This window comes from Monosiga brevicollis, genomic scaffold, assembly GCF_000002865.3.
Source record: "Monosiga brevicollis MX1 MONBRscaffold_15 genomic scaffold, whole genome shotgun sequence".
In the NCBI taxonomy this organism is placed as follows: Eukaryota; class Choanoflagellata; order Craspedida; family Salpingoecidae; genus Monosiga; species Monosiga brevicollis.
The window spans coordinates 569812-596087 of record NW_001865052.1 but is presented as its reverse complement, the minus strand read 5'-3'; the positions used below and the strand labels follow the sequence as shown (position 1 = coordinate 596087).

Sequence of the window (26276 nt, the reverse complement as noted above, 5' to 3'; positions counted from 1 at the left end):
GAGAGAGAGAGAGAGAGAGAGAGAGAGAGAGAGAGAGAGAGAGAGAGAGAGAGAGAGAGAGAGAGAGAGAGAGAAAATGGCTACAAGCGGTAGTGTGCAAAACATCAAACTTTGAAAATAAATCGGAATGTCAGAGAATTTGTGCGAGAGAGCGAGAGAGCGAGAGAGCGAGAGAGAGAGAGAGACCGCGTGCTCTCTCTCATTCTCTCTCTCTCTCTCTTTCTTTTTTTTTTTTTTTTTTTGACGGCGATCAAGCTGCTCCGTGAGTGTGTCGCTCGTACTCGTACTCGTGCTCGTGCTCGTGCTCCAGGTGTAAGGATGAAGCGGCTAACCGGGAAGATGGCACAAGAGACAAGGGGTCGAGGGGGTCAAGGGTTTGGAGCTGGGCCTCATTTTGTTCATCTGTGTGCATGCGGTATTAGGCAAGCGACTCAACGCGACAAGATGGGCAACCCTCGTCAAAAGCGCAAGCTGCGTGCTGGACACGTGAAGAAGCAGACCGCGCGTCAGGCTAAGAAGCGCAGCGAACGTCAGCGCACGACCAAAGTTCAAATCCAAAAGTGCGAGCGTCGCCCACCCAGAACAGCTTAGACCTCACACGTGTTATATTCCTGCTCATGCACGCGGTGCTCACTCGGGTGGTTCCAACGGCCGTGACATTGCTAGCTCAACCATCGCCCGTGCTTGGGATCCCAAAAAGTCGCTCCTGGACAACTTTCGGGAACTTGGCCTTGTTGTCGATACCAACGTGGACCTGTCGGGAGATGCCCACCGGTTTGACTTGCAGCCTAGTTTGCCAAATGTGTGCAGACGTCTTCTCTTCGCCAGACTGACACTAATTGTTGATGCGACTGATCTGATGCAGCCAAAAACTGCGCGGGGGTGGTATCACGGCGCCTGCCCGCGAACCCACCGAAGTTGTTCGTGGTGAGTGCGCACCGATCCTTGAGCGAGCTGTTGTGGGCCCCGTCCTTTTTCTACACTGGCCATGTTGACATACCTCCCTGTGTAATGCGTTTTATTGATGCTTTTTGGCTCTGGCTGCAGAGCTTGAGCAGCGTGCTGCATCCGTCAAAACCTATAAAACCTTTGCTGCCCGGGGCGAGATTATCTTCATTCAGAGCTGGTGCGTGCCTATTTGCCTCTCTCATTGTGTACCGTCCTATCCACCAAGGCTCATACCTGAATCTCAAACCGGTCGGGACCTTGACGCCTGCTCTGCCCTTTCAGCATTCAAAAACACGGCTTGGATTATGATGTGCGTTCTTGCTGCTGCCCCCGCACGATTGGTTGCCTTTGCCTTGTCATCCCGCTGCCTGCCATCGCTTCCTCATGCGCGCCATCGCTTGATTCTCCCTTGGCCCCATCTCTCGCTGTCGTTGCAACTCCGCCATGGCCGTGCTCTTTCAGGCCATGGCCAAGGATCTCAAGCTCAACACCTACCAGCACACGGCAAACCAGCTGCAGCGCAAGGTATGCTTCTAATCATTTTGGGGTTTGCTTACACATGGGTCGCTGCTCATCTCAATTTTTGTGCACAGGTCAACAAATACGTTGAGACGTTGCATCGCATGCTCGAGGTGTCCAATACTGAGTCGCTTGAGTCTGCCGTGGAAGAGGCAGCAGCCAACGACAGGGGAAAGCCAAAGGCATAGGTCGTCGTTTTCAAACTTGACGTGCGGGCGATGCGCCTTGTGAGAGTTTCCTTTTCTTTTTTTTTTTTTTCAAGCGAACCAAAGAGCGAACCAAGCTTGGTCTTAGCAGGAAAGACCGTCTTGTGGAATGCGCGAAGGCTGCGCGGAGAATGCGACAAGTTTGTTTTTGTTTGGGTGGGTGCATTCATGGCTGCGCCATCTATCCCACCCCATTTGCACCCATGCAACAACGCAATGCCCGCCTTGGTTGTTGGCTCGACTCGACGTGAGAGCGTTGTTACCAGCGGCATCGCAATCGATGACTTGAAAAAACCCTTACTGGAAGATGACCTATTTTTTTTTTTTTTTTCGCTAGTCCTCAACTTAAAAAAAGAAACAACAAGCAAAGAGCACGGCTCTTGTCATCGGCATCTAGTCAGGGCACAACGCATGACTAACGTCAAGCTTCTATAAGCACAAACATTATCAAACTCAAACAAACCAACACACGAAAACGCCAAGATTAAACTAGTTGATCAGATAAACGCCAACATGCAGCCAAGCACGCGCGACGCATCAAGCGCAGATCACTCATCGCCATGATCATCGGCATCATCATCACCATGAGCTTCACGCGGTGGAGGAAATGCAGACCAATCGGGTTCAAAACTCGGCAATCGATAATGCCCAGGCACAAATTTGATGTTGGTGGCCAAAGCCGGCCGCTCTGGGCTACGCAGCGGGCTGCGGCGCATCCCAACTTCGCTGCTTTCATCCTGTGCGGTGGCAGAGCGGCCTCGTTGTGCCGACCTTGCCACCACGCCATTGCTGAGAGTCAAGGTCCCAGATCCAGGCAATCGACGTGCATGAGGCGTACTATCCAGGGCTGCCGCGGCTGCTTCACCTTCATGGGGCCCAACCGTGCGCCGACGCCGCGCAGCCAATGCCGAGTTGTTGAGATGCACCTGATCCATGCCCATGAGGGGCATTTGAGAGAGTTGCACAGCATCCGGAGCCATAAGCGCTCTCGTCACGCCTGCGCCATCGAGGGTTGGAGCCAAATTTTGTTCACCTTGAGCCTCTGCATCGCCGCCCCCCCACATGGGGGACGTGGGGCTGCGTGTGCCTGGTGTGGAGGAAGCTGAACCCAGTCGCAGCTTCAAGCGCGACGTTCGACCCGTATTAATGAGCGTAGGTTGTAACGCATCCATGGCCGTTTCTGCAGGTTCCATGTCTTGATACTCTGGCCCACCGTGCAGGTCCGCCCAGCGGTCAATAAAGACGCCAGACATGGCCGAAAGAGGCGGGCCATTGACCAACTCCACAGGCACACCTTGCTCCACAGAGACGGGCCTGGCATTGATCACACTGACATTGCCCTCTGTGTGTGATTCGCCGACGCTGCTGTCCAGTTCCAGAGGCGCCCGGCAGGCGTGCCCGCAGTGCAAACAACGGTGACCAGCTCGACTGGCTTGCGCTTCCTCCTCTTGGAGTTGCTGATGGAGCTGCTGGACGTGCCAAACCTCGCTGGAGCGAGTCCGCAGGGAGGCTTTGCGCCGGCGCCGACTGCTCATTTTTCGGCAGTCACGCAGCTGTGGATTGTTCACCAACGTGTAAAAGAGGGCCCAGCGATTGCGCACCAAGTTTCTGCGCCGCTGCTTGGCTCGCATGAGCCCCCAGCGATATTCTGCCTCCGCCTTGACCGCATCATCATTGAGCAAATGTGTGAAGGAGAGGGCTGATTGTGCTGACTGCGGCGGCTCCCATTCCTCTTCCTCGGATCGTGCTGTGAGCGTGGGCACACAGTTGTGAGCCAGCGAAAGGCGGTTACCCCGCACCCAAACTTTGGCATGTAACACACCGTCGCGAAACCGATCATGCGAAGAGACGGCCAAGAGCGCCACGCTATCCGAGTTCTCGTCGCCGGGGCGCAGAGAACGCTCGTGGTCCAAAAACTAGCATGCATCACGGTCACGTTGAGGCTCAGCCAAGAAAGTGCGCTCTCGCCGGATACAAGTGCCAAGGATAAACCCAAACATACGTCAAGGTAGAAAAGCTTTTGACTCTTCTTGTTGTCTGCTTGAATATTGGACAGCATGGAAGCAAAAGTTACCATGACCGGGTTGCAATAATGGTAATCCAGCTCGAGAAAGCCGAGATAGGTGCGATAGCCGGGGTCAATGAACCTTCAGAGTTGACACACATCAGGGTGTGAGGATAGCCGCGTGGCCGGCAACAAGTGGGCAGACAGCATGCTAGCAAATTTCAAGCGATGCAACGCACTCGTAACCGCGCGTCATCATATTCTTGTCGAGACGACTGATCCACAGCAAGCCAAAGAGTACGTTGAGAATGATGCGAATGATAAACGAGTATAGACCGACAAAAATGTTGATGAAAAATCTACAAGCGGGGGTCGAGACAGCCATCACGATTGGACATGAGAGCGTGCCGTTGCGTTAATTTGCAAAGGGACCACCGTCTGTCCCGCGTCGGTTTCCGACGTACACAAAAAAGTCGACATTGTGGAAGATGCGTTGATTGACAATGACAAAGGACTGCCCAGACTGGAGGACACAGCGGGGCCACAGTGAGTAGGGCGGCAAGGCAAACAAATCTCAAAGCCTTGGTGGCATGGGGCAATTTTAGGCGTTATACAGGCCAGCTGGACATTGGTCACTAACCTGGAAAAAGATGTACACGGACAAAACCTGCAGAATATAAAACGTCAATGGGATCAGAATGACCCAGATTTGAGCGTAAAGAATCGGCTTGAAAAACCAATCATCGTAAATGTCCAAGATAGGCAATACAATCTGCACACAAAAGTTCAGGTTGTTGAGGCGAATAAGCAAGCCATGCTGAGCCCGTTGGGGTGCAGAGGACGTGTAGAGAACGGAGACTTGGGCAGCACGCATAACTGCAGCGTACCGCAAAGGCAATGAAGAGAAACACGAGGCAGATAACAATGGTCAAGATGAACCATCCAGAAAGAAGGTAAGCAATCTGGTAGCCAGCGTAGCGAAGAGCATCGACAATGGCAAAGGCGCGGTTGCGACTTCGTGCGGGCAAGAAGCTACGATCACCACGGCACAGTCGTCTACACTCGTAGCCGGGCGCAAAAAGTCAAAAATGGTCGTCAGTTGCGAAGCGTAGACGTAAGTGAGAAACCAAAATCGCAAAGCAAAGCTGCGACTGCATCAGCACGTGTCGAGGCGTACCGCAAGTGCTTGCGGTAGCACATCATCATGTGGAGAAGAAACATCCAGTGGACCACGCAGGACACAAGTCCAGCCGTGAGAAATGACCAGTAGACGGCATTCTCGATGATAAAGTTGGTTTTGCAGGGAATGTAAACCTCCACAGCCACCTCGAAACCCGGGATGAGCTGCAAACCACGATGCAGCACAACAAAACAACGTGGTGAGATCCTGCTCGGAGCAAACACCCCAGATTGTTGAAAGGCGGCGTCGGTGGCGCGATAGCATCGTGGCTCTGTTGGCATATTCAATTTCAAATTTGTGTCACGTGTTAAACACGGCCTCAGCGTACCTGGAGCATGGGCTTGAGACTCGTCGGGGTGATGGGCGAAAAGATGTCAACTGCAGACATGCCTGCGCCCAAGGGCTCGCAGTGCAAACCGTCCACAACCGTGTGGACAAACGCAGCAAACTTTTTAACCTCTGCCGTCAGGATTCGAGGGGCGTGAGGCGGTGCAAGACCGGAATTGTGCGGGTGGCTTGGTGCGGAATGTGTGTTCAAGTTCATCGGTCAACGTACCGGTGCTCCAGTGTACGGTTACCTCAAAGAGCAAAAAGGTGGCAACCATCGCCATCGACACGATGCGCGGACTGTACCGAAAGTAGGTCACGGGTTCGTAGATTTTGTGCACAATGAACCGCAATCCGTCCTTAGTAATGAACCACCACGACCAGGCCGACCGTGCGGGGCGATTCGACTTGAGGCGATCGCGCTCCTGTCGTCGAGCACTGTGTGTTAGCTCCCGCACTCGCGTCTCGTAGAAGACAAACTCCAGGGGGTCGCGCTCGCGGCGACAAGCCTTCCAGAGCTCCGAACGCCATCCCCGCCACTTGGCATCTGTTAGCAGGCGGCGTCGACGGCGCGCACGCAAGCCGCGACTGATGGTCGAAACGAGCTGGTTTGGTGTCAGCGGTGGGTTGGCAAAAAAAATAAAAATAAAAAATAAAATGTGAGCGGTCGACGAGGGGTGCTCGTCTCATGTCAGCAAAACCGTTGATTTGAGCTTGAACGAACCTGTTTGACCTTGACGTAGAACAGACCCAAAAAGTAGCCCAGCAGCAAAACCAAACAAACCAAGGTGGGCATCATGATGGCACCATCTGGGTAGGCTCGTCCCGTCTGACAAGTGGGTGCAAAGAAGCATCAGCACGTGGAAGAAAATAGGGAAGTAACTGTTGAGTGGTGGCTGGGTTGACCGGCAGGCTTACTTTGAAAGAACAATCAACCGTGCTCAAGTAGACCCACGTGCAGAGGATGCAGTAGATGCTGCCCAATGCACTGCCCAAGAGGTGATTCTCGGAACTAAACACCGAGCGACACGGTGACACGGAGAAAGTGGCCGGGTAAGGGTCAGCTTGAGGAATGCTAACGTTCGTGTGCGATGCAGTCATATCGGGGCAAAGGGCGACTCACTTGTGGCAGATAGCGACAGGATAAAACAGCGTACCGAGAAGAAACTGAACGATAGTGGCGTGTAAGTTTTTGAACGTATTTATTGTCGTGTGGGGGAGCTTGGGTGCAAATCAAAGAAAGACGAATCCGTACCATCAAGCCCATTGATTCAAGCATACTATCATGGCCCCACGCCTCTGTACGCTGGGTGACCATCATTAAACGAGCTGTGTAGGGGGGTGGATCAAAATTTCTGGTGTGAGTGGTGCAGCCCGGACACAATGGAAAGCGCGAGGTCGGGTCGACAAAAAACGCCGGGCAGAAAACGACAGGAACGGGCCTGAAGTAGGCACGCACCGACGTCATGAAAAGCAATTGAGGAAAATCCCCCGAAGATGCAGCCGTAAACATAACGACTAAGGGAAGCCACGCAGCCATGAGCCGGGGCACGAAGGGGCCGTTTTTGGATGAGACACGCATCACGCATCACGCATCACGCATCACGCATCACGCATTTGAAGGGTTGGTCGGTTAATTACAGACCTTCGACGATCGGCAAGAAAGTTGATGGGAATTGGTAAGTTTGGTCGTCCAGCTAGGAAGAAGTTTGCCAGGGTGAGCTGCTGGTGGGTCTGTGCATGTGGAAAAAGGCGTTGCGACTAACCACAAACATCTTGGCCCGGTCCGGATCGGCGACGCTCAAAAAGAGCAATGAGGATGAAAATAACGACGGCTGGGATGTTGCGCTGAAGGTACTGCTCCCAAAAGTCGACACATTCCCGTGGCTCCCTGGCAAACCACAATCAATCAAGCAGCTTGCACATGAGGGTTTGCTGGGCATGGTCCTGGGACTATATGGCAGGTGGGGAAAAATTTATGCAGAAACGCACTTTTCAAGGGTCGGTGGGGCGCACGAGCTGTTGGCGCAAGCACACTTGTGCATGAGCATGACGCCAAAGGCGTGGGTAAAAGCAGGGGGTGTGAGGTTACTAGGTGGCAGGCCGTCCCAGGTGCCTACATGGCCAGGAAAAGCAGTGGCGAATGAAGTTGAGCCTGCAAGGGGGCGCTTGGGTCGCCGGATGAGCCCGGTCCGCACCATCTTTGAAATCGACTTCGCCGAGGAATTGAATAATTGGCTCATCGCCATCCACATCAGGAGCGCAACGCACATCGACAATCTACTCCAGGCAGAGGGTGACATGGCACAGGGCCATGACAGCCGAAAAGGACAAAAAAAAAAAAAGGTGAGATGAACTTTGTGGATCAGATGACAACAACTGGGAGCGCACCGTTATTGCAGACGATTGCTTGATGTGTTCTTCAATTTCCTTTGTGGCATTCAGGATGGCGTCGCTCAGCTCGGTGGCAGGGGCGGCCCCAACGAGAAACTCCACGAGTTGGGTGGCCTCTTGTACTTCGGACAGAATGGATGCGTAGGCTCCCTGCGGATCGGATTGACCAGGGCGAAGCACAGATCAAGCAAAAGTAAAGTGAGGTGGCTAGTAACACCGAGATGCAAGCATGGTGGTGGCAGAAAGAGTTGTACAGCTGGTACAGCTGTGTGCGGGTGAAGGGCAGCACGAGCGGGTGGCACCTGGGCGTAGACAAATTTCAGGCCGTCGTGCGTGTGGTAATCCAGAAAATTATCAATGGGGTATCCAAAGGTGAGAGAGGGGTCGTGGCCATCGAAAGAGCTGGGATAGTTGCTGTCGGTGGTCGGGGCAACTTGCATGGTCATGTTGGAAACCATGGGCAAAAGGCCAGCCGTGTTCTCGATGAAGGCGAGGGCCACGCCGTCTTGCACGTAGCGCGTATGTTGACAGACGGCAGCATTATCAGCACCGTTACAGCGGCGCGGCTCGATGCATAGGCTGCAGGCATCGGGTGGGCAAGGGATGAGTGGCATGCATCTTTGCTGACAGAGGAGCAAGGGCAAATTGCACACGAGGGCCGGGACAAGACCTGAGGCGAAACTGGGTGCTGGTGCCATCCTTGAGGTGAACTTTAGCTTCATAGTTTCCCCCAAGGACTCGAAGGTCATAATGGTCGGGTCCAACATCAAACATGCAGGCTTTGGCATAGGAGCTATTGGGGTGGACGCGAAAGTCGCGCGCGTAGTCCTTGTACACCTCTAGCGGAATGCGGACGCCATCGCTGTCGCTTACGACTTGGTGATACTCTGAGGTATCAGAGACGGCGGGCTGCGGCACTAGGAGAAGCAAAACGCCTAGTAGGGCGAGCGCCAATGTACTGTGCACCGGCCAAAACATGACGGTGCTGGGACGGTTTGGGCAGGCAGATGGGCGGACAAGAAGGCTTTATAGCGCCAAATAATTCAACGGGTGCCTCGCGAAATGAAGCTCGCGTGTGTGTCGCATGGTTGAAGAGTTTGAGGCCAGGAGCACAGGGAGGGCGCCGGAATGGCCAGCTGGCACCGAACAAGACCCCTCGCCAATCAGGGTGTTACAGGTGGCAGTTGGAGTGTGGGGGTGCACCTGCAGGGGTACGTGCAAGGGTACGACGCGCAAAACAACAACCCGGCGTGACCTCTTGACGTCTGTGTAGGGCGTTCACGGAGCGGCAAAAAAAAAAAAAGTAGAAGAAGAAGAGAAAAAGAGTTAGGCGACGGATCAAGCTGCAATCATGCCCGCAGGATGACTCATGAGGTGGGAGTGTAGCTTGCATGCGATGCACGATGCACCGAATATATCCCGCGGGGCGGGGGCATGTGGGAGAGCGATGAACGGCTCCAGACCTGATGCGCGCAGCTCCCGTGTCGTCACAGGCCCCCCTTGACACAACAGGTCAAACGTCCAGAAGGATGAATCCTATATTGTCCGTGTCAATCCAGCACCCAGAGCAGCAGCGAGCACGGTAGACAGCGGCGGGTCAAAGCGAATGGGCATGCAGCAGCAGCAGCAGCAGCAGCAGCAGAAGAAGAAGATGCGCCGTCGTTGTTGCATGCATTGGTAAGAAAGAAAGATGACCTTGGGAAGATGTTGTAGTTTGCTTACTTGATGAAGCGTATATACAGATTATTGAAGACGATATCAAGGTTTTTGCTGATTATGTTTATAAGACTAGTAACTGTAACAGTAAATACCGATAGATGTTGTAGATGTTTCTTGTGTTAATGAAAAGAAATTAAATTATAAATACGCGTATATTGTACTTGTACTTTAGTAAAAAGGTATAACATCCTCTACGAAAACTATTCAAAAAATAGTAGCTATTTAGAGTACTAAAGTAGACTATCTGCATGAACTGTAAAATTATCTGCATAAACTAACAACAACAAAGACGAGATTGCATAATTTCCTGGTCGGGTTACGACATCATCGGCACAGCTCGACGGGACTCGTGGTGTGCTGCTGGTCTTCTCTCCTCTGCACAAGCTACACGCGGCTACGCTCAGGGCGTCGGTGGATTGGGCAATGGGGATGAGGGGTTCGTTCGTCTGGCTGATTCGAACGTGCGGGCAGTGGTATTTTTTTTTTCGCTCGCGCTGGCTAGCAAGCCCTCTTTTGGCGGTTGGATTCGAGCCGCCCGTGAACAGTGAACAGCAACGCGCGCCTCGACCCTCATGTTGCTCGAGCTGCACCAGTTTGGCCTGTCCGTCGGGTCGACGCAACTGATTGAAAATGCCAATGCTCACATTGTGGACGGTCAACGCATCGCGTTGATTGGGCCCAACGGCTGTGGCAAGTCCACGCTTTTGCGGGCCTTGGCTCAACCCAGTGGCTCCCCGCCAACGTTCGGGCACCAGTCGCCTGCGTCTGCCTCACCACGCGAGGCCACGCGCGGAGCACACACCGCTGACCCGGAGGTGGCCTTGACCAAACGCCATGACTATTTCCTGATTGGCACGAGTGGGCTACGCGGCAGCTTGGCGCCAGCGTCGCGTGCTTCTGCCAAGGACGAGGCCGCCAATGCGGACACAGACGAGGAGGCCTTTGACGAGAACATTGGTGTGTTGCTCGTGGAGCAAGATGATTTGCACTGGACCCATCTTCTTGGATCGGCCGCTGGCACCGAAGCCGAGCTTCGTGAGATGACCGTGCCCGAGGCCTTGGACATGGCGGCGGCCGTCGGCGGCGAGGTCGCAGTCGAACACGCCGAAGCCTGGCGTCAGCTGGCTGTGGCCGCCGATCACGTGCTCGAGTGGCGCACGGCCGGCTACGACTCGACCCCCATCCAGGAGCTATCTCCTGGCTCAGCCGTGCGTGCCTATCTTGGCCTTGCGCTTCTTCGGCCAGGCGTTCGTCTCCTGCTTCTGGATGAGCCGACCAATCACTTGGATCTGCCCAGCGTCATGTGGTTGCAGGCCGCCATTCAGGCCAGTGGCAAGGCTGTTCTGATGGTGTCTCATGATACCGCTTTTCTGGATGCCGTGGCCAATCAGGTCTGGGCCATTGACCCGGCCACCCAAACTTTAACGGTGGCACACACCACATGCTCCAAGTTTCTTGCCGCCCGCGAGTTGGCGCTGCAGCAACAGGAAGTGGCCTACGAGGAACAGCAAGAACGACTCAAAAAGTTGACGGCCGTGGCCAACAATCTCCGCTCAGCTTCGACGGCCGGCTCTCACATGGTGAGCAAGGATAACGACAAACTGCAGCGTGATCTCAAGAGAGATCGGGCCGGCCGTTCTGGTCGCAAGGCCAGCGCCATGCAGGCTCGCATAGAGCGTGAGCCAATGGTGGAGCGCGTCCAGCGCCGCCGACCCCTGCGCATCGTTTTGGACGCGCTGGCCCCTGACAACGACTCGGCCATTGTCCTCGACCACGTGACGCTGGGCTATGATTCCGCTCTGCCGCTACCCATCCCACCCATTTCATTGCGTATTGACTATGGCGAGCGTATCGCCATCGTGGGCTTCAATGGAGTGGGCAAAAGCACACTGTTGCGCGCCCTCGTGGGTATGCAAGCACCATTGAGTGGCGATGTGCGCCTGGGTCGTGCCCTTCGCCTAGGCAATCTGACACAAGAGCACGAAACCCTGCCTCCCTCCCAAACACCGCGTCAGTACATGGCAGATTTAACCGGTCTGTCCGCCTTTGACGCTGGCGCTCGCCTGATGCAGTATGGCCTCACGGTGCGACAAGTGGACAGCTTGATCGGGGAGCTCAACCCCGGGGCGCGCGCCCGCGCGCTACTAGCTGGCTTTGCGGCGCGGGCCGTCAATCTCCTCGTGCTGGATGAGCCCACCAATCATCTGGACACGGAAGCCGTGGCCGAGGTTACCGCCACTCTCAACTCTTATGCCGGCACGGTCGTCGTCGTGTCCCACAGTCAGGAATTTTTATCCCAATTACAACTGACGCGTATCTATCGCCTGAGTAGCGATGGCCTCTTGGAGCTGGCCAGCCTTGCTGATTTCGTGGATCTCACGACCGAGGCCGTCCAATCGGTTGTTGAGAAGTGCTGGCCCGCTTAGTAGGGAGCGAGGGGTCCATCAGGTCGTGCTCGTTCAAATTGATTTTTTTTTTTCGTTTTTTTTTTTTTTTTTTTTGGGAAAATCACACACACACACACACACACACACACACACACACACACACACACACACACACACACACACACACACACACACACACACACACACACACACACACACACACACACACACACACACACACACACACACGGTGAGCTGCGCTTGACAACGCATCCTGTGTGAGCAATGGCAGCGCTACCAACGAGCTCATGTGCATTGCCGATCAGAGGGGGCTTTGAGAGGAGGGAGCACCTCTCCCCCTGCCCCCTGCCCTGATCTTCACATCCTGTTTGACAACCAACTCACTTCCGTCCCCCCACACCCCCACACCCCCTTGGGCAACAGGACCGATATCAAGCTCAATTTTGCTTCACCTCATCATCCCAAAGAAAAAAGAAGCGTTTCTCTCTCTCTCTCTCTCTCTCTCTCTCTCTCTCTCTCTCTCTCTCTCTCTCTCTCTCTCTCTCTCTCTCTCTCTCTCTCTCTCTCTCTCTCTCTCTCTCTCCCTCTTTTGAATTTCGTTTTCGTGTGTGTGTGTGTGTGCGTGTGTGTCGTCAACCTGACTGCCCCCGTGCTCGGACCGGTGTTGGCGACGGTGCTGGTGCTGGTTCTGGTGTTGCTGACATTGCTGTGAGGTGGGGAGGGCATTGGCTGGGACATGACCCTGATACAACCAAGTTTCCGCACCGCAACAAGTGTGTCAGCCGGCGCAGCCTAGCAACAAGCGACGCGCCTCGCTTGGTTTGGCTTGGGGGGGTTTCGACCTCAGCAAGGGGTCACGCCGAGCAGGGTGTCACGTCTCTCTTCTCGCCTTGATCCGTCGTTTGGGCTGCGAGCGCATCCACTTGACGTGACTCTGTCTGATTGTGCAGAGCTGCCCGCCTGCCGCCTGCGCCTTGTGGTGCGTCCGCTTCTCTGTAGCCGAGCCAACATGGCGACCGCCGTTGACTCTGCCTCGGAAGAGAAGAGCAAAAGCCGTCATGATTCAGACTCTTCTGTTCACATGACCGTGAAAACAACCGCCCGACCGCCCCGCAGCTTTCCGCGCGTCCCCGGTTCGTCCATGTGATTGCATTGGATTGTTTCTAGCCCCGCTCTGCGTCGGCAACTCAATGCCCTGGTCTTTTCAATCGCTGCAGGCGTTGAGCATCCGGCCGTTGAGGTCCTTGGTGTCCAAGAGGTTTGTTCTATTAATATATTATATTGCTGGTTGTAATCTTGGACACCCTCGCGTGGCTTGGTCATGCTCTTGCTTGACACACCCAAACGCTCCGCCTGTGCTTAGATTTTCACAGATGACAAACCCAATCTTGACGTCTTACAGCAACACCTGCTTGCTGAAGGTTTGCTGCCTGATCGAGCAACACTTGACTTGGTCTCGCCTCGACCCCGCTCAAATTATTGATTCCCCTTTGTCGTTTTCCAACAGGCGTTGTCTCGGAGCAGGCTGCTCTCAAGCTTTTTACCCTATGTACAAACATTTTCCAAGACGAGTCAACCTTACTCGAGATCGAGGCACCGATGACTGGTAGGCGCCCCCTCTCAATTCTCATTCGCACGCGCCAAGCTCAAGCTTGGGAACGTGTTCCCTATCCAATCTAAATCGCAGCTTTTTTTTTTCTCAAAGTCTCCGTGTGCATCTGTCTCATGCTGTATGCTGGCTGGCAAAACTAGTCTGTGGAGACGTGCACGGACAGTTTTACGACCTGATGAAACTGTTTGAGGTGGGCGGTGATCCCAAGAGCACGCGCTACTTGTTTTTGGGCGACTACGTGGATCGTGGTTACTTTAGCATTGAGGTTTGTGTCGGCCTCATGGCACAAATGTACGTCGCCACCCGCCACAACACTGGCCGTGAGACTCATCGCCCTCCATCCTGCCCGCCGATGCCCTGGTACAGTGCGTTTTGTACCTATGGGCCCTCAAGATTATCTACCCCAAGTCCATCTACCTTTTGCGTGGAAACCACGAATGCCGTCACTTGACAGAGTACTTTACATTTCTTACGGAGTGTACGTGCCACTGCAAGCATGTCCTCGTCACAGCTCTTGACGCCAGTCCCGTGTCTTACTCACTTTTTCTCTGCGTCATCAGGCCAAGTCAAGTATTCAGAAGACGTGTATGATGCATGCATGGAGAGCTTTGATGCCCTCCCACTGGCCGCGCTGCTCAATGGCCAGTTTCTCTGCGTGCATGGTATGACCGCATTCAGCAGCCCCGCCCCACAACTTCCCCGTCTCATTTGAAGTTGGGGGTGCTTGACGCCAGTTTTCCGCTCCAGCAGTTTTGATTGGTGCCCACCCCCCATATACCAATCTGCCGCTGATGCACCATGTTGATTGACGTTGGAGTAGGAGGGCTGTCGCCAGAAGTTCAAACATTGGATGACATCAAGGCCATTGATCGTTTCCAAGAACCCCCGCCGAGCGGTCCCATGTGCGTTACCGCACACGATGATCCTTCTGCAAACGCCTGATGCCATCTCACAAGTCGTTTATGGCGAATGAATGTCAGGTGTGACTTGCTGTGGGCTGATCCTGCCAAAGACTATGGTCAAAATTCCACCTCTCAGCAATTTCAATACAATGCAGCGCGTGGTTGCTCTTATTACTTTACGTATGTCCAGTACCAGCCGCCTAGTCTCCCCATGCTCTTTTGCTCGCCCTTGTCACGCGCCTGGCTTCTTCCTTCACTCCAAACCTGACGTCATGCACGTCTTATCATGCCTCAGACACGAGGCCTCGTGTTCTTTTTTGCGGCGAAACAACCTCCTCTCCATCATCCGAGCGCACGAGGCCCAGGTGCGAAAGTTAACCTTACAGCGTATCGTTGAGCTGCTCACGTGTCCTTTGCTCGGCCAGTGCTTGCTGCAAGTTGCAAGCCCGCAAAGTAACGCGCATGCTCGCCCACCTTCTTGGCTCTAGGATGCCGGTTATCGCATGTATGAGAAAAACGCCGATACGGGGTTCCCCTCCCTCATCACGCTCTTTTCAGCCCCAAACTACTTGGACATGTACAACAACAAGGGTACGTGGTTGAAATCGTGGCACATGCTTCCTCCGACCCAGCCTGGCTTTTTTTCCAAGACAACTGCTCGGGTCAAACTTGCTCAAATTCACCTTGGGCTCGGCTGTTCTCTTGCAGCGGCCATCATGAAGTATGACAGCAATGTGATGAACATCCGCCAGTTCAACTCGTCGCCTCATCCCTACTGGCTGCCCAATTTTATGGACGTTTTCACTTGGTCCCTGCCTTTTGTGGCTGAGAAAACGACGGACATGCTCTTCCACATCTTGACGGCAGCTCTGCAAGCCGAGCCCGTGCCAGAGCGCGAGTTGACTCCGGAAGAACAAAAGGAAGCCGAGAAAGAGCGTCGCCGAGAGGCGGTCCGACAAAAGATTCGGGCCATTGGTAAAATGGCACGCATGTTTTCCACGCTGCGGGAGGAGTCGGAGACTGTGCTCGTTCTCAAGGGCCTTTCCGACACGGGCGCCTTGCCCAGGGGCTCACTACTTGCTGGAAAAGAGGGCCTTATGAATGGTATGTGCCGCTGGCTCGCGTCTGCCTTTGAGCGCAGGGTCTCATGAGTGTCTTGCACCTTTGGCTTTTGTTTTGGGTGATTCTCATGTTGGGCCCTTGTCCTTTTGTTGGATCAACCTTTGCGGCCGCTTGCACAGCGGTGGCCAACTTCAATGAAGCTCAGCAAGTGGATGCTGAGAACGAGATGATGCCGCCTCCCAAGACGGCTGAAAAGCGTCGGAAGAAGAAGAGTGGGGGCTTGGCTCATCAGCGAAAGCCTAGCCCTCGGCGGCGTTCTTCATCATCACGACGCCGATCCTCGGGATCGTCACCCACGCCGCGCATCAAGGGCCGAGGGAGTGCTGGCTCTGTCGGCAAGGGAACCCACGGCTAGCAATATACCAAACCTCGGGTGATTGACGAGGTGGTTGGACATGCCTTGGATGTTTTGAGTTTTCTTCCTGGTTTGCGGTTGCCAGCCGGTTGGGTGTGCTCCTGTTTTGGGAAGAGTCCGTGCTTTATTAAATTTTTGTCATTTGTTGTGGTTGGAGTCAGAGTCTTTGTGTGTTTGTCTCTCCCTGCCAAGCGGGGGTCCCTTGTCCACAAGCCAAGTCGCTTCAATTCACCTCTTAAAAAGAAAAAAAAAGAAAAAAAAACTTCTTGCTGACATTCCATTTTTTTTTCTTTCTTCCTGTCTTTCTGAACATGGCAGCGGAAGTGCCAGAGCCGCGGGTCGAGTTCCCACTGCAGGGTGGTTACCACAACCCGACGCTGCGCGCGTGGCATGCAACGAGTGCGCAGCTGGCCAAGGAGCATTTGATGTATCCCGTCTTTGTGAGGTTTGTACGACCACACCTTGAAGCTCATGCGCCGCTGCCGGCCATGTTTTTGACAGTGGCGTCTCAATAATGATGTGCTCGATGTAGTGACCATGAGAATTCTGATCACGTCGAAGCGATTGGCAGTTTGCCCGAGCAAAGTACGAACCGCATTGCCTGGCAGCTTGAATTCCCACACTTGTTGCCCTTGCTTCCCGAATTCGGTTGCTTTCGGACTCAACACCGCTTGCTTGTACCGTCAATGCCCCAGACCGCTACGGCTACAATGCTGTGGTTAAGGCGCTCGAGCCTTTGGTTCAGAAGGGACTAGCTTCTGTACTTCTCTTTGGCGTCGTTGACCGCAAGGTCTGCCCATGCTCTGTCTGCAAAATACCCCCACATCTGGCCCATCTTGATACGCTCTTTCTCAACTTGTGCCCTGTTGCTTGGGATGGCTGGTCGTCATCTCAATCACTCAGGACGTGCGAGGGGCCACGGCTGATGACAGCGACAATCCGGTGGTCAAGGTGCTGCCCCTCCTCAAAGCTGCCTTCCCTCAACTGACAGTGGCCTGCGATGTGTGTTTGTGTCCCTACACGGACCATGGCCATTGTGGCATCTTCATGGACACACAGCCAGAGAATGAGAGCCAGCAGCGCTTTGACCCCGTCGCCAGTGCCAAGCGGATTGCGGAAATTGCCGTGGCCTATGCAGAGGCAGGGTGCGACATTGTTGCGCCCTCAGACATGATGGACGGCCGTATTCAAGCCATCGATGCCGGTCTTAAAGCCAAAGGCCTGCGCAACCGTGTGGCCATCATGAGCTACAGCGCCAAGTTCTGCTCGTGCTTCTACGGCCCTTTCCGGTCAGGAATTGCTCCTGTTTGTGCCTCGCTCCCAACATCCCCCTGAAGTAGCTCCCGCAAGCACTCACGGGCTTGGTCCACTCATGAAACATACAGCGATGCCGCAAAGTCAGCGCCCAAGACGGCCCCTGCAGATCAAGCCGAGCCCGCTACCAAGGTTGCCCGGCGTCTCGTAACCCCCAAGGGCCGTCACAACTATCAGTTGCCCCCTGGCAGCAGCGGTCTTGCCGCCCGTGCCAACGTGAGCTTGAATGTGCAGTGTGAGCAAGGAGAATAGCAAGTTCCTCTCCAGGCTGACAGCACTCATCCCAGCTGTCTTACCGCGAACATTTGCAGGAGATTAGCGTCCGCGAGGGTGCTGACATGCTCATGGTCAAGCCTGGTATCGCTTACCTGGACGTACTGCGAGACACCAAGCGTCTGGTAGGTTATCCTTCCCTAAGCACCAAACGTCTGCTCTTTTTCTGCTTATGACCCTCTGTATCTGCATGGCTTCCTGCAGCACCCATACCATCCGCTGGCGGTGTATCAAGTTTCTGGCGAATACGCCATGCTTTGGCATGGTGCTGCTCAGGGCGCCGTTGACCTGCGGTACGTACACACGTCTATCAATTCTATCAACCTCAAAATACAAGGACCAACTCACGCCCATGTGCCAATTTGTATTCTCAACTAACCATGCATCTATCCCGTTTTGATGCAGTGAGGGGGTGCTCGAGTCCATGACGGCCTTCCGCCGCGCGGGGGCCGACATCATCATCACGTATTACGCGCCACGTCTCCTCCAGTGGCTGGACGAGTGATCTGTGACGGGACTCACGTGAATCGGGACGGCTCGGCCAGAACTAGCACAATGATAAACGGTTGACTCATTTGGACGTTTGAAGCACATTGGTTTGAAGACGATTCAATTCAATGTCATACCCATGGCAATATAGGTCAGGCTCTACATAAACACCCGCTCTTGTCGGCGAGGTCGTCGGATTCCGCTCCCCTCGCACATGCAACAAGAGAGAAAAAAAAACTCAAGCAGGCAGCCCAGGTCGAATCAAACATTGGAACTTTGAAATCTGGGCATTGCCGAATCTGCTAAGAACACATCAGACAAGCTCGTGCCAGCAAATTTCAACGGCAGCAGCGGGCAGTTAGGCGTAGGCATCCGTGTTGTAAGCAAAGTCTTCCAGTTGAACTTTTAGCGATTCAAACAATGGCCGATCATCGGCCTCCTGTGTGCAACGCCACGGGTGCACCGTGACACAAGGTGAGCAGCAAATGTGCCATGCCATACGGGAAGGACGAGCAAAGTGGCCAACAGGCAGAAGATGTCTTTGCCACTGAGGCTCGAGATGAATCACAACAGAGAATATAAAGGTGTACGTACATGTTGCCAGCAAGCAAACATGATGGCATGGTACTCGTCGGGGCAATTTTGGGGCTTGGGCATGCGATACTTTTCGGGGACATCAACTCGACGAAGCACCTCGGCATTGCTCATGCCGGGATACGGGACCCGACCGAGGGTGATGATTTCCATCATCAAGATGCCAAACGCCCAGCTGCATCAGAAGGAATAGAATCAAAGTGAGGACCAATAACGCGAGACAGCTCGAGGGAATGCGCAGCGATGGGCTAGAAACGTACACGTCACTCTTCGTACTAAAGCGATTATAATTGGCGGCTTCGGGAGCTACAAGCGAGACAAGCAGTTGCAAAGCCAAATGACTAAAGCCAGCCCGCGAGCGTTGAGGCGTTCGCCCATGCAAATGCTGAAAAGCTTACCTGTCCATTTGATGGGAAATTTGGCACCCTGATGCGCTTCGTAGATGTCGTCATTTTCTAGACCACGGGACATGCCAAAGTCGCCAACTTTACAGACATTGTTGTCGCCAACCAGGACATTACGCGCTAGGTGGCACAGTACAGAAAACAATGCAGACAAGGTGAGGTCCAGCATAGCAAGACAAAAAAAAAAAAAAAAAAAAAAAAAACACGGCGAGCATGTATGCGCAAAAAGCAGGGACTTGGCTTTGCCAAAAGCACAAACCTGCCAAATCTGCCAACCAGGTCCGTGCCAATCATCCATCAGTCATACAAGCCCCGAGAGAACGTCAAAGGACAGTGAGGATCGCAAGTCCGAGGCCGCCGTGGTGTTATGCAACGAAACGAGCCCAAGCACATTCGGGCGAGTGTAAGCAAGATGAGTTGTTGGGAGCACGTACCACGATGAACAAAATTCTGGCCTTCCAGATAGGCCATCCCCGAGGCAATCTGTGCAGTCATGTCGACCAACTGCTGGACGGTCAGACCACGCCCATGCTCGTGCAAGTAGTCGAGCAAGGAGCCATAGCGCATCTACGACCCCAACCAACCAGGAAGTGGCAAAAAGTAAGGTTGAGAAAGAGAGGGAAAAAAAAAAAAGAGGGGTGGGCGGTGGTTCTGGCTTTAGGAGAGACCAGAACATGATGGATAGTAAAGGTTGATGCGAGCCTACAAAGGCGTACCAATTCGGAAATGATGTACATTGGCTCGCCGTCGGTGCAAACGGCGTAGAGTTGGATGAGATTGGTGTGTCGGAGCTTTTTCATGATTGCAGCCTCACTCAGAAACTCATCTGATGACATGGCACCAGGCTTGAGAGTCTTGACGGCCACATCCGTACTGTTGTTCCATCGACCCTTCCACACTTCACCAAACTGGCCAGCCCCCAGTTTGCGCTCCAAACGAATCTGGATGCGTGGAATTTCCCACTCGTCCTTGTGGCTCAGTGTGTTGAGGGTTGGCTCGTTGAGCTTGGGACAGGGATGCGAGAGCTGGCAGCACAGGCCGTCGGCTTGCTGCTGATAGTGGTTGATCAAAGTCGTGATTGAGGGCTTGATGACGCGTGAGGCGATGAAAAAGTCTGCGCCCCAGTAAAAGACCACGAGGATATAAGATGCAGAGGATGAGGCGAGGTAAGGTTGGGGAAGCCACGATGCGACGGAGATCAAGGTGTGCTGACAAGCGCAACGTGACACAGGGGAGCCTAAAACGCACCGCCATTCTCCATTTTACGGACGCGATAGTGCTTGTAGTCGATATCTGCTCCAATGAGGCGAATGCTGAGGGCGTACGACTGGCCGTCACTCGAGAGGCGGACTAAGAAGGAGCCATGGGGTTGGCTGGTGAGCAGACGCTGGGCCTCAGCACGCTCCAGCTTGCCATGATACCAGGGCTCCGCCTCAATTGACTGGAGCATGAATGAAAGATGTTTCGAATGAGGATCAGCAGGTTGGACATAGCAGAGCGTGGAGAGTGGGGGACATTTTTTTTCTGGAACGGGAGCCGGGGAGGCCAGGCCCATGAGAGCGGGCAGGGGCAGGGACGTACCGATTCCTCGGCAACATAGTTGCAGGGAATAAAGCCAACTTGATTGGTGGTGAGTGAGCGCGCCTTCCACCAGTTGGCGTCCGAGTCATCTAGAAGCTCCAAGCGTTCGCCTGGGGTTCACGGAAAGACCCAAGCCCGCAAAAGATCATGTCAAGTTTTACTGATCAAGCCAATGATCCTTTGGAAGGCGGGAAGTGAAAGCGCTGGAGGACGGTGTGTGTACCTTGATGAAAGGTGAGGTCTTCATCAGTGCGCGCCTGATATTCGTACATGGCGAGCAAGATGCGCATGTTCGGCGTAGGCTCGGGTGCCAATGCCACCTCCTCGATCACGGGAGGCGGGATGGCTGGTAGAGCACGCCTGCAGGAAGCGAGACCATGGGGAAGGTGGTAAATGGACAGACGCGGACAGAGCCTCGGGGGGTGCTGGATGGAACGACAACTCAAATCCTACTTGGCATTGAACGTGGAGGCTGAGGATGTAGCACTCTCGTCGAGAATCTATCGTGGTTTAACAAGACCAAGGTCAAGCGGCGGGGATGAGGGGTAAGACTGCACTGCGCAACCAAGGGTGCCGGGCGTCAGCAGTAAAACTTTAAAGTGAGAGATCACGTACAGCCGTGGGAAGTTGAGTCCCAGTTTGGTTGGTCTCGGTCCGCGGGGAGCTGGCACAAATCCCCATTTTGGCGGACTGCGTCTTAAAAAAAGTACGGTGTGAGGCCAAGTGAAGAGTCGGACAGCACTAGGGAGGCAGGGAGAGACGTGGGCCCGTCTGGGATGGTATCAGGGAACGAGCAGCAACGACTCGATGATCAACCATGCTCGATTCAAGCACAACGACTCGGTGGGAACGTGCATGTCGGCGTCCTGACTTACCACACAATCAAGGCGCACTCGAAAGGAGGGGCGAGATCGTGCTTGATTGAAACAAAAAAAAAACAAAGGTCATAGGCAGCTAGAACAGTCCCCCGGACCTCAGCGACGACGACGACGACGACGACGACAACGACAACGCTGAAGACGGAATGCGAGGACAATCAGGCGTTGCAATGGCGGCGAGCACGACCGTCCAACCATTTCCCGCCCGCTGCGCGCTGCGATCTCTCCCTCTCTCTCTCTCTCTCTCTCTCTCTCTCTCAGATAATGCGCTAAAGAGATTTTTGTTCTCGCTCTCTCTCTCTCTCTCTCTCTCTCTCTCTCTCTCTCTCTCTCTCTCTCTCTCTCTCTCTCTCTCTCTCTCTCTCTCTCTCTCTCTTCTCTCTGTGTACGCGTAGCAAGCCATCATTCATCATGCAAGCAAGCGCACGCTGTTAATGTCAGATAAAAAACTTGCCCTGCGTCTTGCTCCGATCCAGCTCAAGCTACCACATGACATTAGTTCAGCTTGGTGATGAATGTGTGACATGGGTCACGCTTTTACATTCCCAGTCGAGTCACCAAGGGGTTGCAGCATATGTGTGAGAGAGTTCACACATATCTCAATGAATTGTCAGCATGATGTCTTTCTTCTTTTTTTTTTTTTTTTTAAAAACACATCAGAGTCGCGATGGCGGTCGCCGGCGCTCCGACGGTTGGAACAATGGGTGGCGGCTGGATGCACCTTGAGCGGTAGACGATGGGGCGCTTGCGAGCAGAGGAGAGGATCTTGCATGGTGTATGTGACTCACGTTTTCAACGCCTCCGCCGCATGCTTGGCCCCACTTTTTCCTTGACAGGTCGACGCAAGTTTTGATTCTGGCAACTTGCGTGACATCCGAGTCGTCGTGGACGGCGAGGAGGCACACATCTACGGCCGGACGGCATGTGACTGTGAAGGCACTCCTTTTCAGACCACCAATCGTACATGGTACATTCATACGGGGAACAACTTGACCGACTTGCCATTGTGTCCACCACGGCAATCACTAAAGAGAGCGTGGCTGATCCAGATATTGTGCATGCTTGGCAGGTTCTACTTCACCGTGGCTCAGTATGCCCACTTGCGACGACTGCATTTCACGATTGAGAACCTCAATAAGCAGAAGCGTCTTTTTAAATACGGCCTCAAGCCCTCTTTTGCCCGCAGTACTCCTGATCAGCCCGGCTTCCCTAGGTGCTGCTCCCTCATTCATGTGGCAAAGATTTGTTTGTGGCTGCTGACCTGGCTTGATATGACTCCGTGGTTTGGCTCCGTGGTCTGGCTTGCAGCACTTGGCAGCGGATTCCCGGCAACTGTGAACATGAACTTTTGGGCGAGCCCGATAGTGACGAGGAAGAAGAAGAGGGCGACCAGGATCGGCCGGATCAAGTCTCTTTGACCATTCGCTTCACCTTTGAGCCTAGTCATGCCGACACCCCGCCCTCCTGTCTTCACCTCGCCTTTGCTCCACCCTTTCCCTACGCTGCGGTTCAGACCCAGCTACAGGAACTTGCTGTACAATACCCCCTGGCCGCTGATCCTCCACCACAAAGCACCCCCAGCTCTCGCCGGCCCAGCGGATCGGCCCACCACCCTGCACCCAAGCCTGGCATCTATTACCATCACGATGTGATCACCCACACGCTTGAAGGCCGTCATCTGGATTTGATGACCATCACCTCTTACGACGGCCAAGAAGCTACGCGCGAAGCACGTCTGCCCAGCCTCTTTCCGGATACAGCCCATCCTCGGGCCCACACTTTTGGAGCCAAGCCTGTTTTCTTCATATCTGCCCGCGTTCATCCAGGAGAAACACCGGCCAGTCACATGTTCAACGGCGCACTGCGTTTCCTTCTCGACCCAGTTCGTCTTGCCCCGCCACCTCTTTCCTGTCGTATTGTTCAAGTGCCTGGCTCATTCTGTTTGTATCGATTTCAGGACGACCCGCGAGCAGCACTTTTGCGTCAACGCTACGTCTTCAAGCTCGTGCCGATGCTCAACCCTGACGGTTGGTTCCCATATTCATTCAGGCCCAAGTTGGGCGTGGATCTGAGCATCAATGCCTCGCGGAAAACCGAGTCGAGTTTTGGCTGTCTTTGCTTTTTTTTTTTTTTTTTCCCCTTCTGGCTTGACATTTCCGTTTCCAGACTCTGGCGTCCGTCTACAGTCTTTTTTCTTTGGGAGTGTGCGTGTCAAGCGTGTCCTGTGCATCAGTATACTTGGAAAACCCAGTGCTAGAGGCTGTGCTGGTACCGCCACGGTGTGAACACGTGTACCTCATGCGCTATCATCACCCGATAGGAGTTGCGCGTGGTCACTATCGATGTGACACGCGCGGTGCCAACCTCAATCGCTTTTACAACAACCCGGACCGTGAGCATCAGCCCACGTTAGTGTTCCCGCCAGTTTCAGCCTCGACTGTACATGCAGCATGTAGAGGCTCATCTCCTAACCCCCCTGGTCATGCTTAGCATTTGGGCCATCAAAACCTTGATTGCCTACCACCACTACAAGGGTAACCTTGCTTTTTACATTGATTTGCACGCGCATGCCACCAAGCGTGGCAGCTTCATCTATGGCAACAATCTTCCCTCTCAGCGCCAGGTGTGATTTTATGCGTCTGGCTGCCTGTTGTGACCCGCCGCGCTCATCTTTTCATCTTTTCTTGATCACCACCCCCATTCAGGTGGACAACGTGCTGTTTGCCCAACTGGTTGCCATGAACACCCCACACTTTGATTTTGAGGGCTCTGTCTTCTCAGAGCGAAATATGCTCGCCAAGGCACGTCTTCGTGCTGTGCGATGTGTTATAATATCGACGCCCGCGCGCATTCCTCTTCCATCACTCCCATTTTTGGTGTGTGTAGGGTAAAAAAGACGGTCTCTCCAAGGACGGCAGTGGGCGTGTCGCCCTATTCTACGTGACAGACCTCACACATTGGTATTTTTTTTTTCGGGCTGATGTGGTTAGAGTATTCTTTGCCGCATCTTACACTCCGTCGCTTGCATGCCACAGCTATACCTTGGAGAGCAATTATGGCACTGGGCGAGTTTCCAACCTGCTCGGCCCCATGACGGGTCAGGGGCCAGGCCAGGCGCATATCAGTCCTGCTCCTGTACCGGTATGGGAGATCCTGACGGCTTTTTGCTCGTTCATGTCCAATAGCCCTTTGGACAATTGTGCAAACTCACATTTTTTTTGGCCTTGCTCGTGCAGTATGGCATCCCTGAGTGGGAGGATGTGGGCGTGGCTATGCTAGCCGCGGTCCTGGATCTCAAAGACCTCAACCCGTGGTCTCGCATTCCAACCAGCGATTTTGGCTCCTTGTCAGCAGTGCGGTCGGTTACCATGCCTTGCGTACACACAAGCCGACAAAAAGCCGGCACAAACCGACAAAAAGCCGGCACCAACCACAAATCTGATTGTGCATCATTGTGTTCCACAGCTCGCATGTCATCGAGTACATGCGCAGTACCAATCGGGCGAAACCGTGAGTAAGGTTGCTTGCTTTGTTGTTTCGTGGCGCGTGACGGTTTGATCTTGAAATATGCGGCGCCAAACGGACTCGACGAATGAGGGAGAGGCGGCACACGCCATTTGTCTCACAATTGCCTGCACTTTCTACTCAGATCTACGCAAGCCTTCCGCGGGCGCATTGCAGTCGCGCGTCGTGCCCATGCCAATCCACAATCGGTACTGTCTCGCTTGCCTCAGTGTGGCACCTCAACGACGTTGCTGCCGCATCTCGTGCATCGACTCTTATGATTCTTATCTTAATACATCACAAACCCAAATTCAACCCTTCGCGCTGTAGTTGCCTGAGGCCCTGGCCCTCGCTCAGGCTGCAGCCACACGTGGTGGCAAGGGCAAAGGAAGAGGCCAGGTTTGTTCACATGCATCACCTCTGTCGAGGCCGCTGGGTGTGAGATGGATGGTGCTGTTGGGTGACGAACTGTGTGTCAACACGCCAAAAAAAAAAAATCAAATACGTAGGCGTCGGGCCAGCGTGCACCACCGCGCGAGCCACGTTCGTGCAGAGCCGCAGGTACACGTCGGTCCGACACATCAGCTACTCGGTCTCAAGTGGCGACCAGGCAGCGCGATGCAGCCTCAGACACCGCATCTGTGCGGTCTGGGCTGCCTACAAGCCCTGCCACGGCGGCAGGATCCTCGTCTTTCCGAAATCGCATGCGACCCCCGTTGCCTTCACGTGCCTCGCCCAAGTACAAGGTTCGCCTTGCACGCCCGTCCTGGCGTTCTCCCCACCTAGCGCATGTTTTCATGGACATGCCCTTGCCCCTGCAGCTGTCCCCAAGTGGGAGCCACACCCAGAGCCCACAGCCGCCTTCTCCGCTGCTGCATCGATTCGTGGGATTGGTATGTTTGTGATGCAACCCGGCACGACACCACCAGCTCGTCTGGCATCCAACTCGGAATTGCGCCTTGGCGACAACAGCCAGTGACAGCATCAGCAGCAGGCTCGATTTTGGTTGTGTGGTGCATTTAAACGTTAAAGATGCAACGCGTGCATTTACGCCAGCAACATCATTGCTGACCTGTCGACTCTTCAATGTTAGGACATGAATGCGCCGCGCAGCAGCAAAGCCCAAGCCCCGCCGACTTTGGATCGCAACGCCGACCAGGTTTGTTCTTGGCGCTTGTGTTTGTTTTCAAACAAGTAACACCACACAGCAACCGCCATGGCACCACCAACATCACGAACACGAAGACAAACACGAACACAAACCGCAATTATCAAACACACCACCACCGGAGAAGACATTGCAGTGTCCAAACAGCGCTGCCCCAGCTCCAAAACCAAGCAACCGTTCATCCGATCGCTGGCCGGGTCGAGGTTGTTGCTTATTTGCCTCATCTTGCCAACAGGTGGCGCCACTGGCGCTCAAGAGCATGGACTTTGCTCGCCTCAAGCTGGACCGTGGACGATATGGCCCAATCTAATAATTTTGAAACGTGCACTAGTTAAGAGTACAGACAGCTGTGCTGTCTGTTGCCGTCTGTGACG

General features: G+C 54.1%; 7 protein-coding genes and 1 pseudogene across 8 annotated transcripts; 6 read left to right on the top strand and 2 right to left on the bottom strand.

Moving 5' to 3' along the window:
- The first annotated feature begins 242 nt into the window (after positions 1-242).
- Positions 243-1970, top strand: MONBRDRAFT_33025 (uncharacterized protein). Its single transcript, XM_001747143.1, has 8 exons — positions 243-262; positions 423-560; positions 667-774; positions 866-927; positions 1048-1126; positions 1231-1258; positions 1411-1473; positions 1542-1970. The coding sequence occupies exons 2-8, from the start codon at positions 445-447 to the stop codon at positions 1653-1655; spliced, it is 570 nt and encodes a 189-aa protein (XP_001747195.1). The 5' UTR covers positions 243-262; positions 423-444; the 3' UTR covers positions 1656-1970.
- A 251-nt stretch (positions 1971-2221) lies between these two features.
- MONBRDRAFT_26692 (uncharacterized protein) lies at positions 2222-8557 on the bottom strand (the record flags this gene model as incomplete). Its single annotated transcript, XM_001747014.1, has 20 exons — positions 2222-3420; positions 3496-3589; positions 3676-3820; positions 3918-4037; positions 4143-4201; positions 4319-4495; positions 4566-4710; positions 4856-5022; positions 5187-5317; positions 5415-5790; positions 5910-6014; positions 6104-6197; positions 6309-6352; positions 6645-6703; positions 6952-7076; positions 7178-7301; positions 7384-7465; positions 7577-7729; positions 7882-8158; positions 8250-8557. The coding sequence occupies 20 exons, from the start codon at positions 8555-8557 to the stop codon at positions 2222-2224; spliced, it is 3984 nt and encodes a 1327-aa protein (XP_001747066.1).
- Positions 8558-9870: 1313 nt separating this feature from the next.
- Positions 9871-11724, top strand: MONBRDRAFT_9420 (uncharacterized protein; the record flags this gene model as incomplete). Its single annotated transcript, XM_001747142.1, has 1 exon — positions 9871-11724. One exon carries the CDS (start codon positions 9871-9873, stop codon positions 11722-11724), a length of 1854 nt encoding a protein of 617 aa, XP_001747194.1.
- A 1769-nt stretch (positions 11725-13493) lies between these two features.
- Positions 13494-14260, top strand: MONBRDRAFT_21581 (uncharacterized protein; the record flags this gene model as incomplete). Its single annotated transcript, XM_001747141.1, has 4 exons — positions 13494-13583; positions 13685-13796; positions 13879-13980; positions 14139-14260. 4 exons carry the CDS (start codon positions 13494-13496, stop codon positions 14258-14260), a joined length of 426 nt encoding a protein of 141 aa, XP_001747193.1.
- Positions 14261-14928: 668 nt separating this feature from the next.
- MONBRDRAFT_33024 (uncharacterized protein) lies at positions 14929-15940 on the top strand. Its single transcript, XM_001747140.1, has 2 exons — positions 14929-15324; positions 15462-15940. The coding sequence occupies exons 1-2, from the start codon at positions 14937-14939 to the stop codon at positions 15695-15697; spliced, it is 624 nt and encodes a 207-aa protein (XP_001747192.1). The 5' UTR covers positions 14929-14936; the 3' UTR covers positions 15698-15940.
- Positions 15941-16008: 68 nt separating this feature from the next.
- Positions 16009-17789, top strand: MONBRDRAFT_26688 (uncharacterized protein; the record flags this gene model as incomplete). The annotated part of the gene is made up of 8 exons (XM_001747139.1): positions 16009-16142; positions 16230-16282; positions 16393-16487; positions 16601-16986; positions 17038-17227; positions 17323-17409; positions 17489-17577; positions 17690-17789. The coding sequence occupies 8 exons, from the start codon at positions 16009-16011 to the stop codon at positions 17787-17789; spliced, it is 1134 nt and encodes a 377-aa protein (XP_001747191.1).
- Positions 17790-17879: 90 nt separating this feature from the next.
- On the bottom strand, positions 17880-20642 carry MONBRDRAFT_44287 (annotated as a pseudogene; the record flags this gene model as incomplete). The annotated part of the gene is made up of 10 exons: positions 17880-18212; positions 18368-18542; positions 18628-18673; positions 18766-18891; positions 19031-19039; positions 19206-19338; positions 19488-19885; positions 20020-20212; positions 20353-20462; positions 20576-20642. Coding segments are annotated over 10 exons (1590 nt in total), but the record flags the coding sequence as incomplete, so codon positions are not given.
- Positions 20643-21400: 758 nt separating this feature from the next.
- MONBRDRAFT_26686 (uncharacterized protein) lies at positions 21401-25713 on the top strand (the record flags this gene model as incomplete). The annotated part of the gene is made up of 15 exons (XM_001747138.1): positions 21401-21615; positions 22300-22443; positions 22539-23112; positions 23188-23257; positions 23551-23638; positions 23721-23853; positions 23936-24106; positions 24178-24215; positions 24266-24371; positions 24467-24588; positions 24696-24740; positions 24880-24943; positions 25065-25133; positions 25244-25295; positions 25556-25713. 15 exons carry the CDS (start codon positions 21401-21403, stop codon positions 25711-25713), a joined length of 2049 nt encoding a protein of 682 aa, XP_001747190.1.
- Positions 25714-26276: the final 563 nt, after the last annotated feature.

What these genes read in the sequence shown, in the direction of transcription:
- MONBRDRAFT_33025 (XM_001747143.1), top strand. Translation starts at nt 445, where the DNA reads ATGGGCAACCCTCGTCAAAAGCGCAAGCTGCGTGCTGGACACGTGAAG. An exon ending in AACACGGCTTGGATTATGAT is followed by an intron (nt 1,259 to 1,410) that starts GTGCGTTCTTGC and finishes GTGCTCTTTCAG; the next exon opens with GCCATGGCCAAGGATCTCAA. An exon ending in CAAACCAGCTGCAGCGCAAG is followed by an intron (nt 1,474 to 1,541) that starts GTATGCTTCTAA and finishes TTTTGTGCACAG; the next exon opens with GTCAACAAATACGTTGAGAC.
- MONBRDRAFT_33024 (XM_001747140.1), top strand. Translation starts at nt 14,937, where the DNA reads ATGAAGTATGACAGCAATGTGATGAACATCCGCCAGTTCAACTCGTCG. An exon ending in AAAAGAGGGCCTTATGAATG is followed by an intron (nt 15,325 to 15,461) that starts GTATGTGCCGCT and finishes CCGCTTGCACAG; the next exon opens with CGGTGGCCAACTTCAATGAA.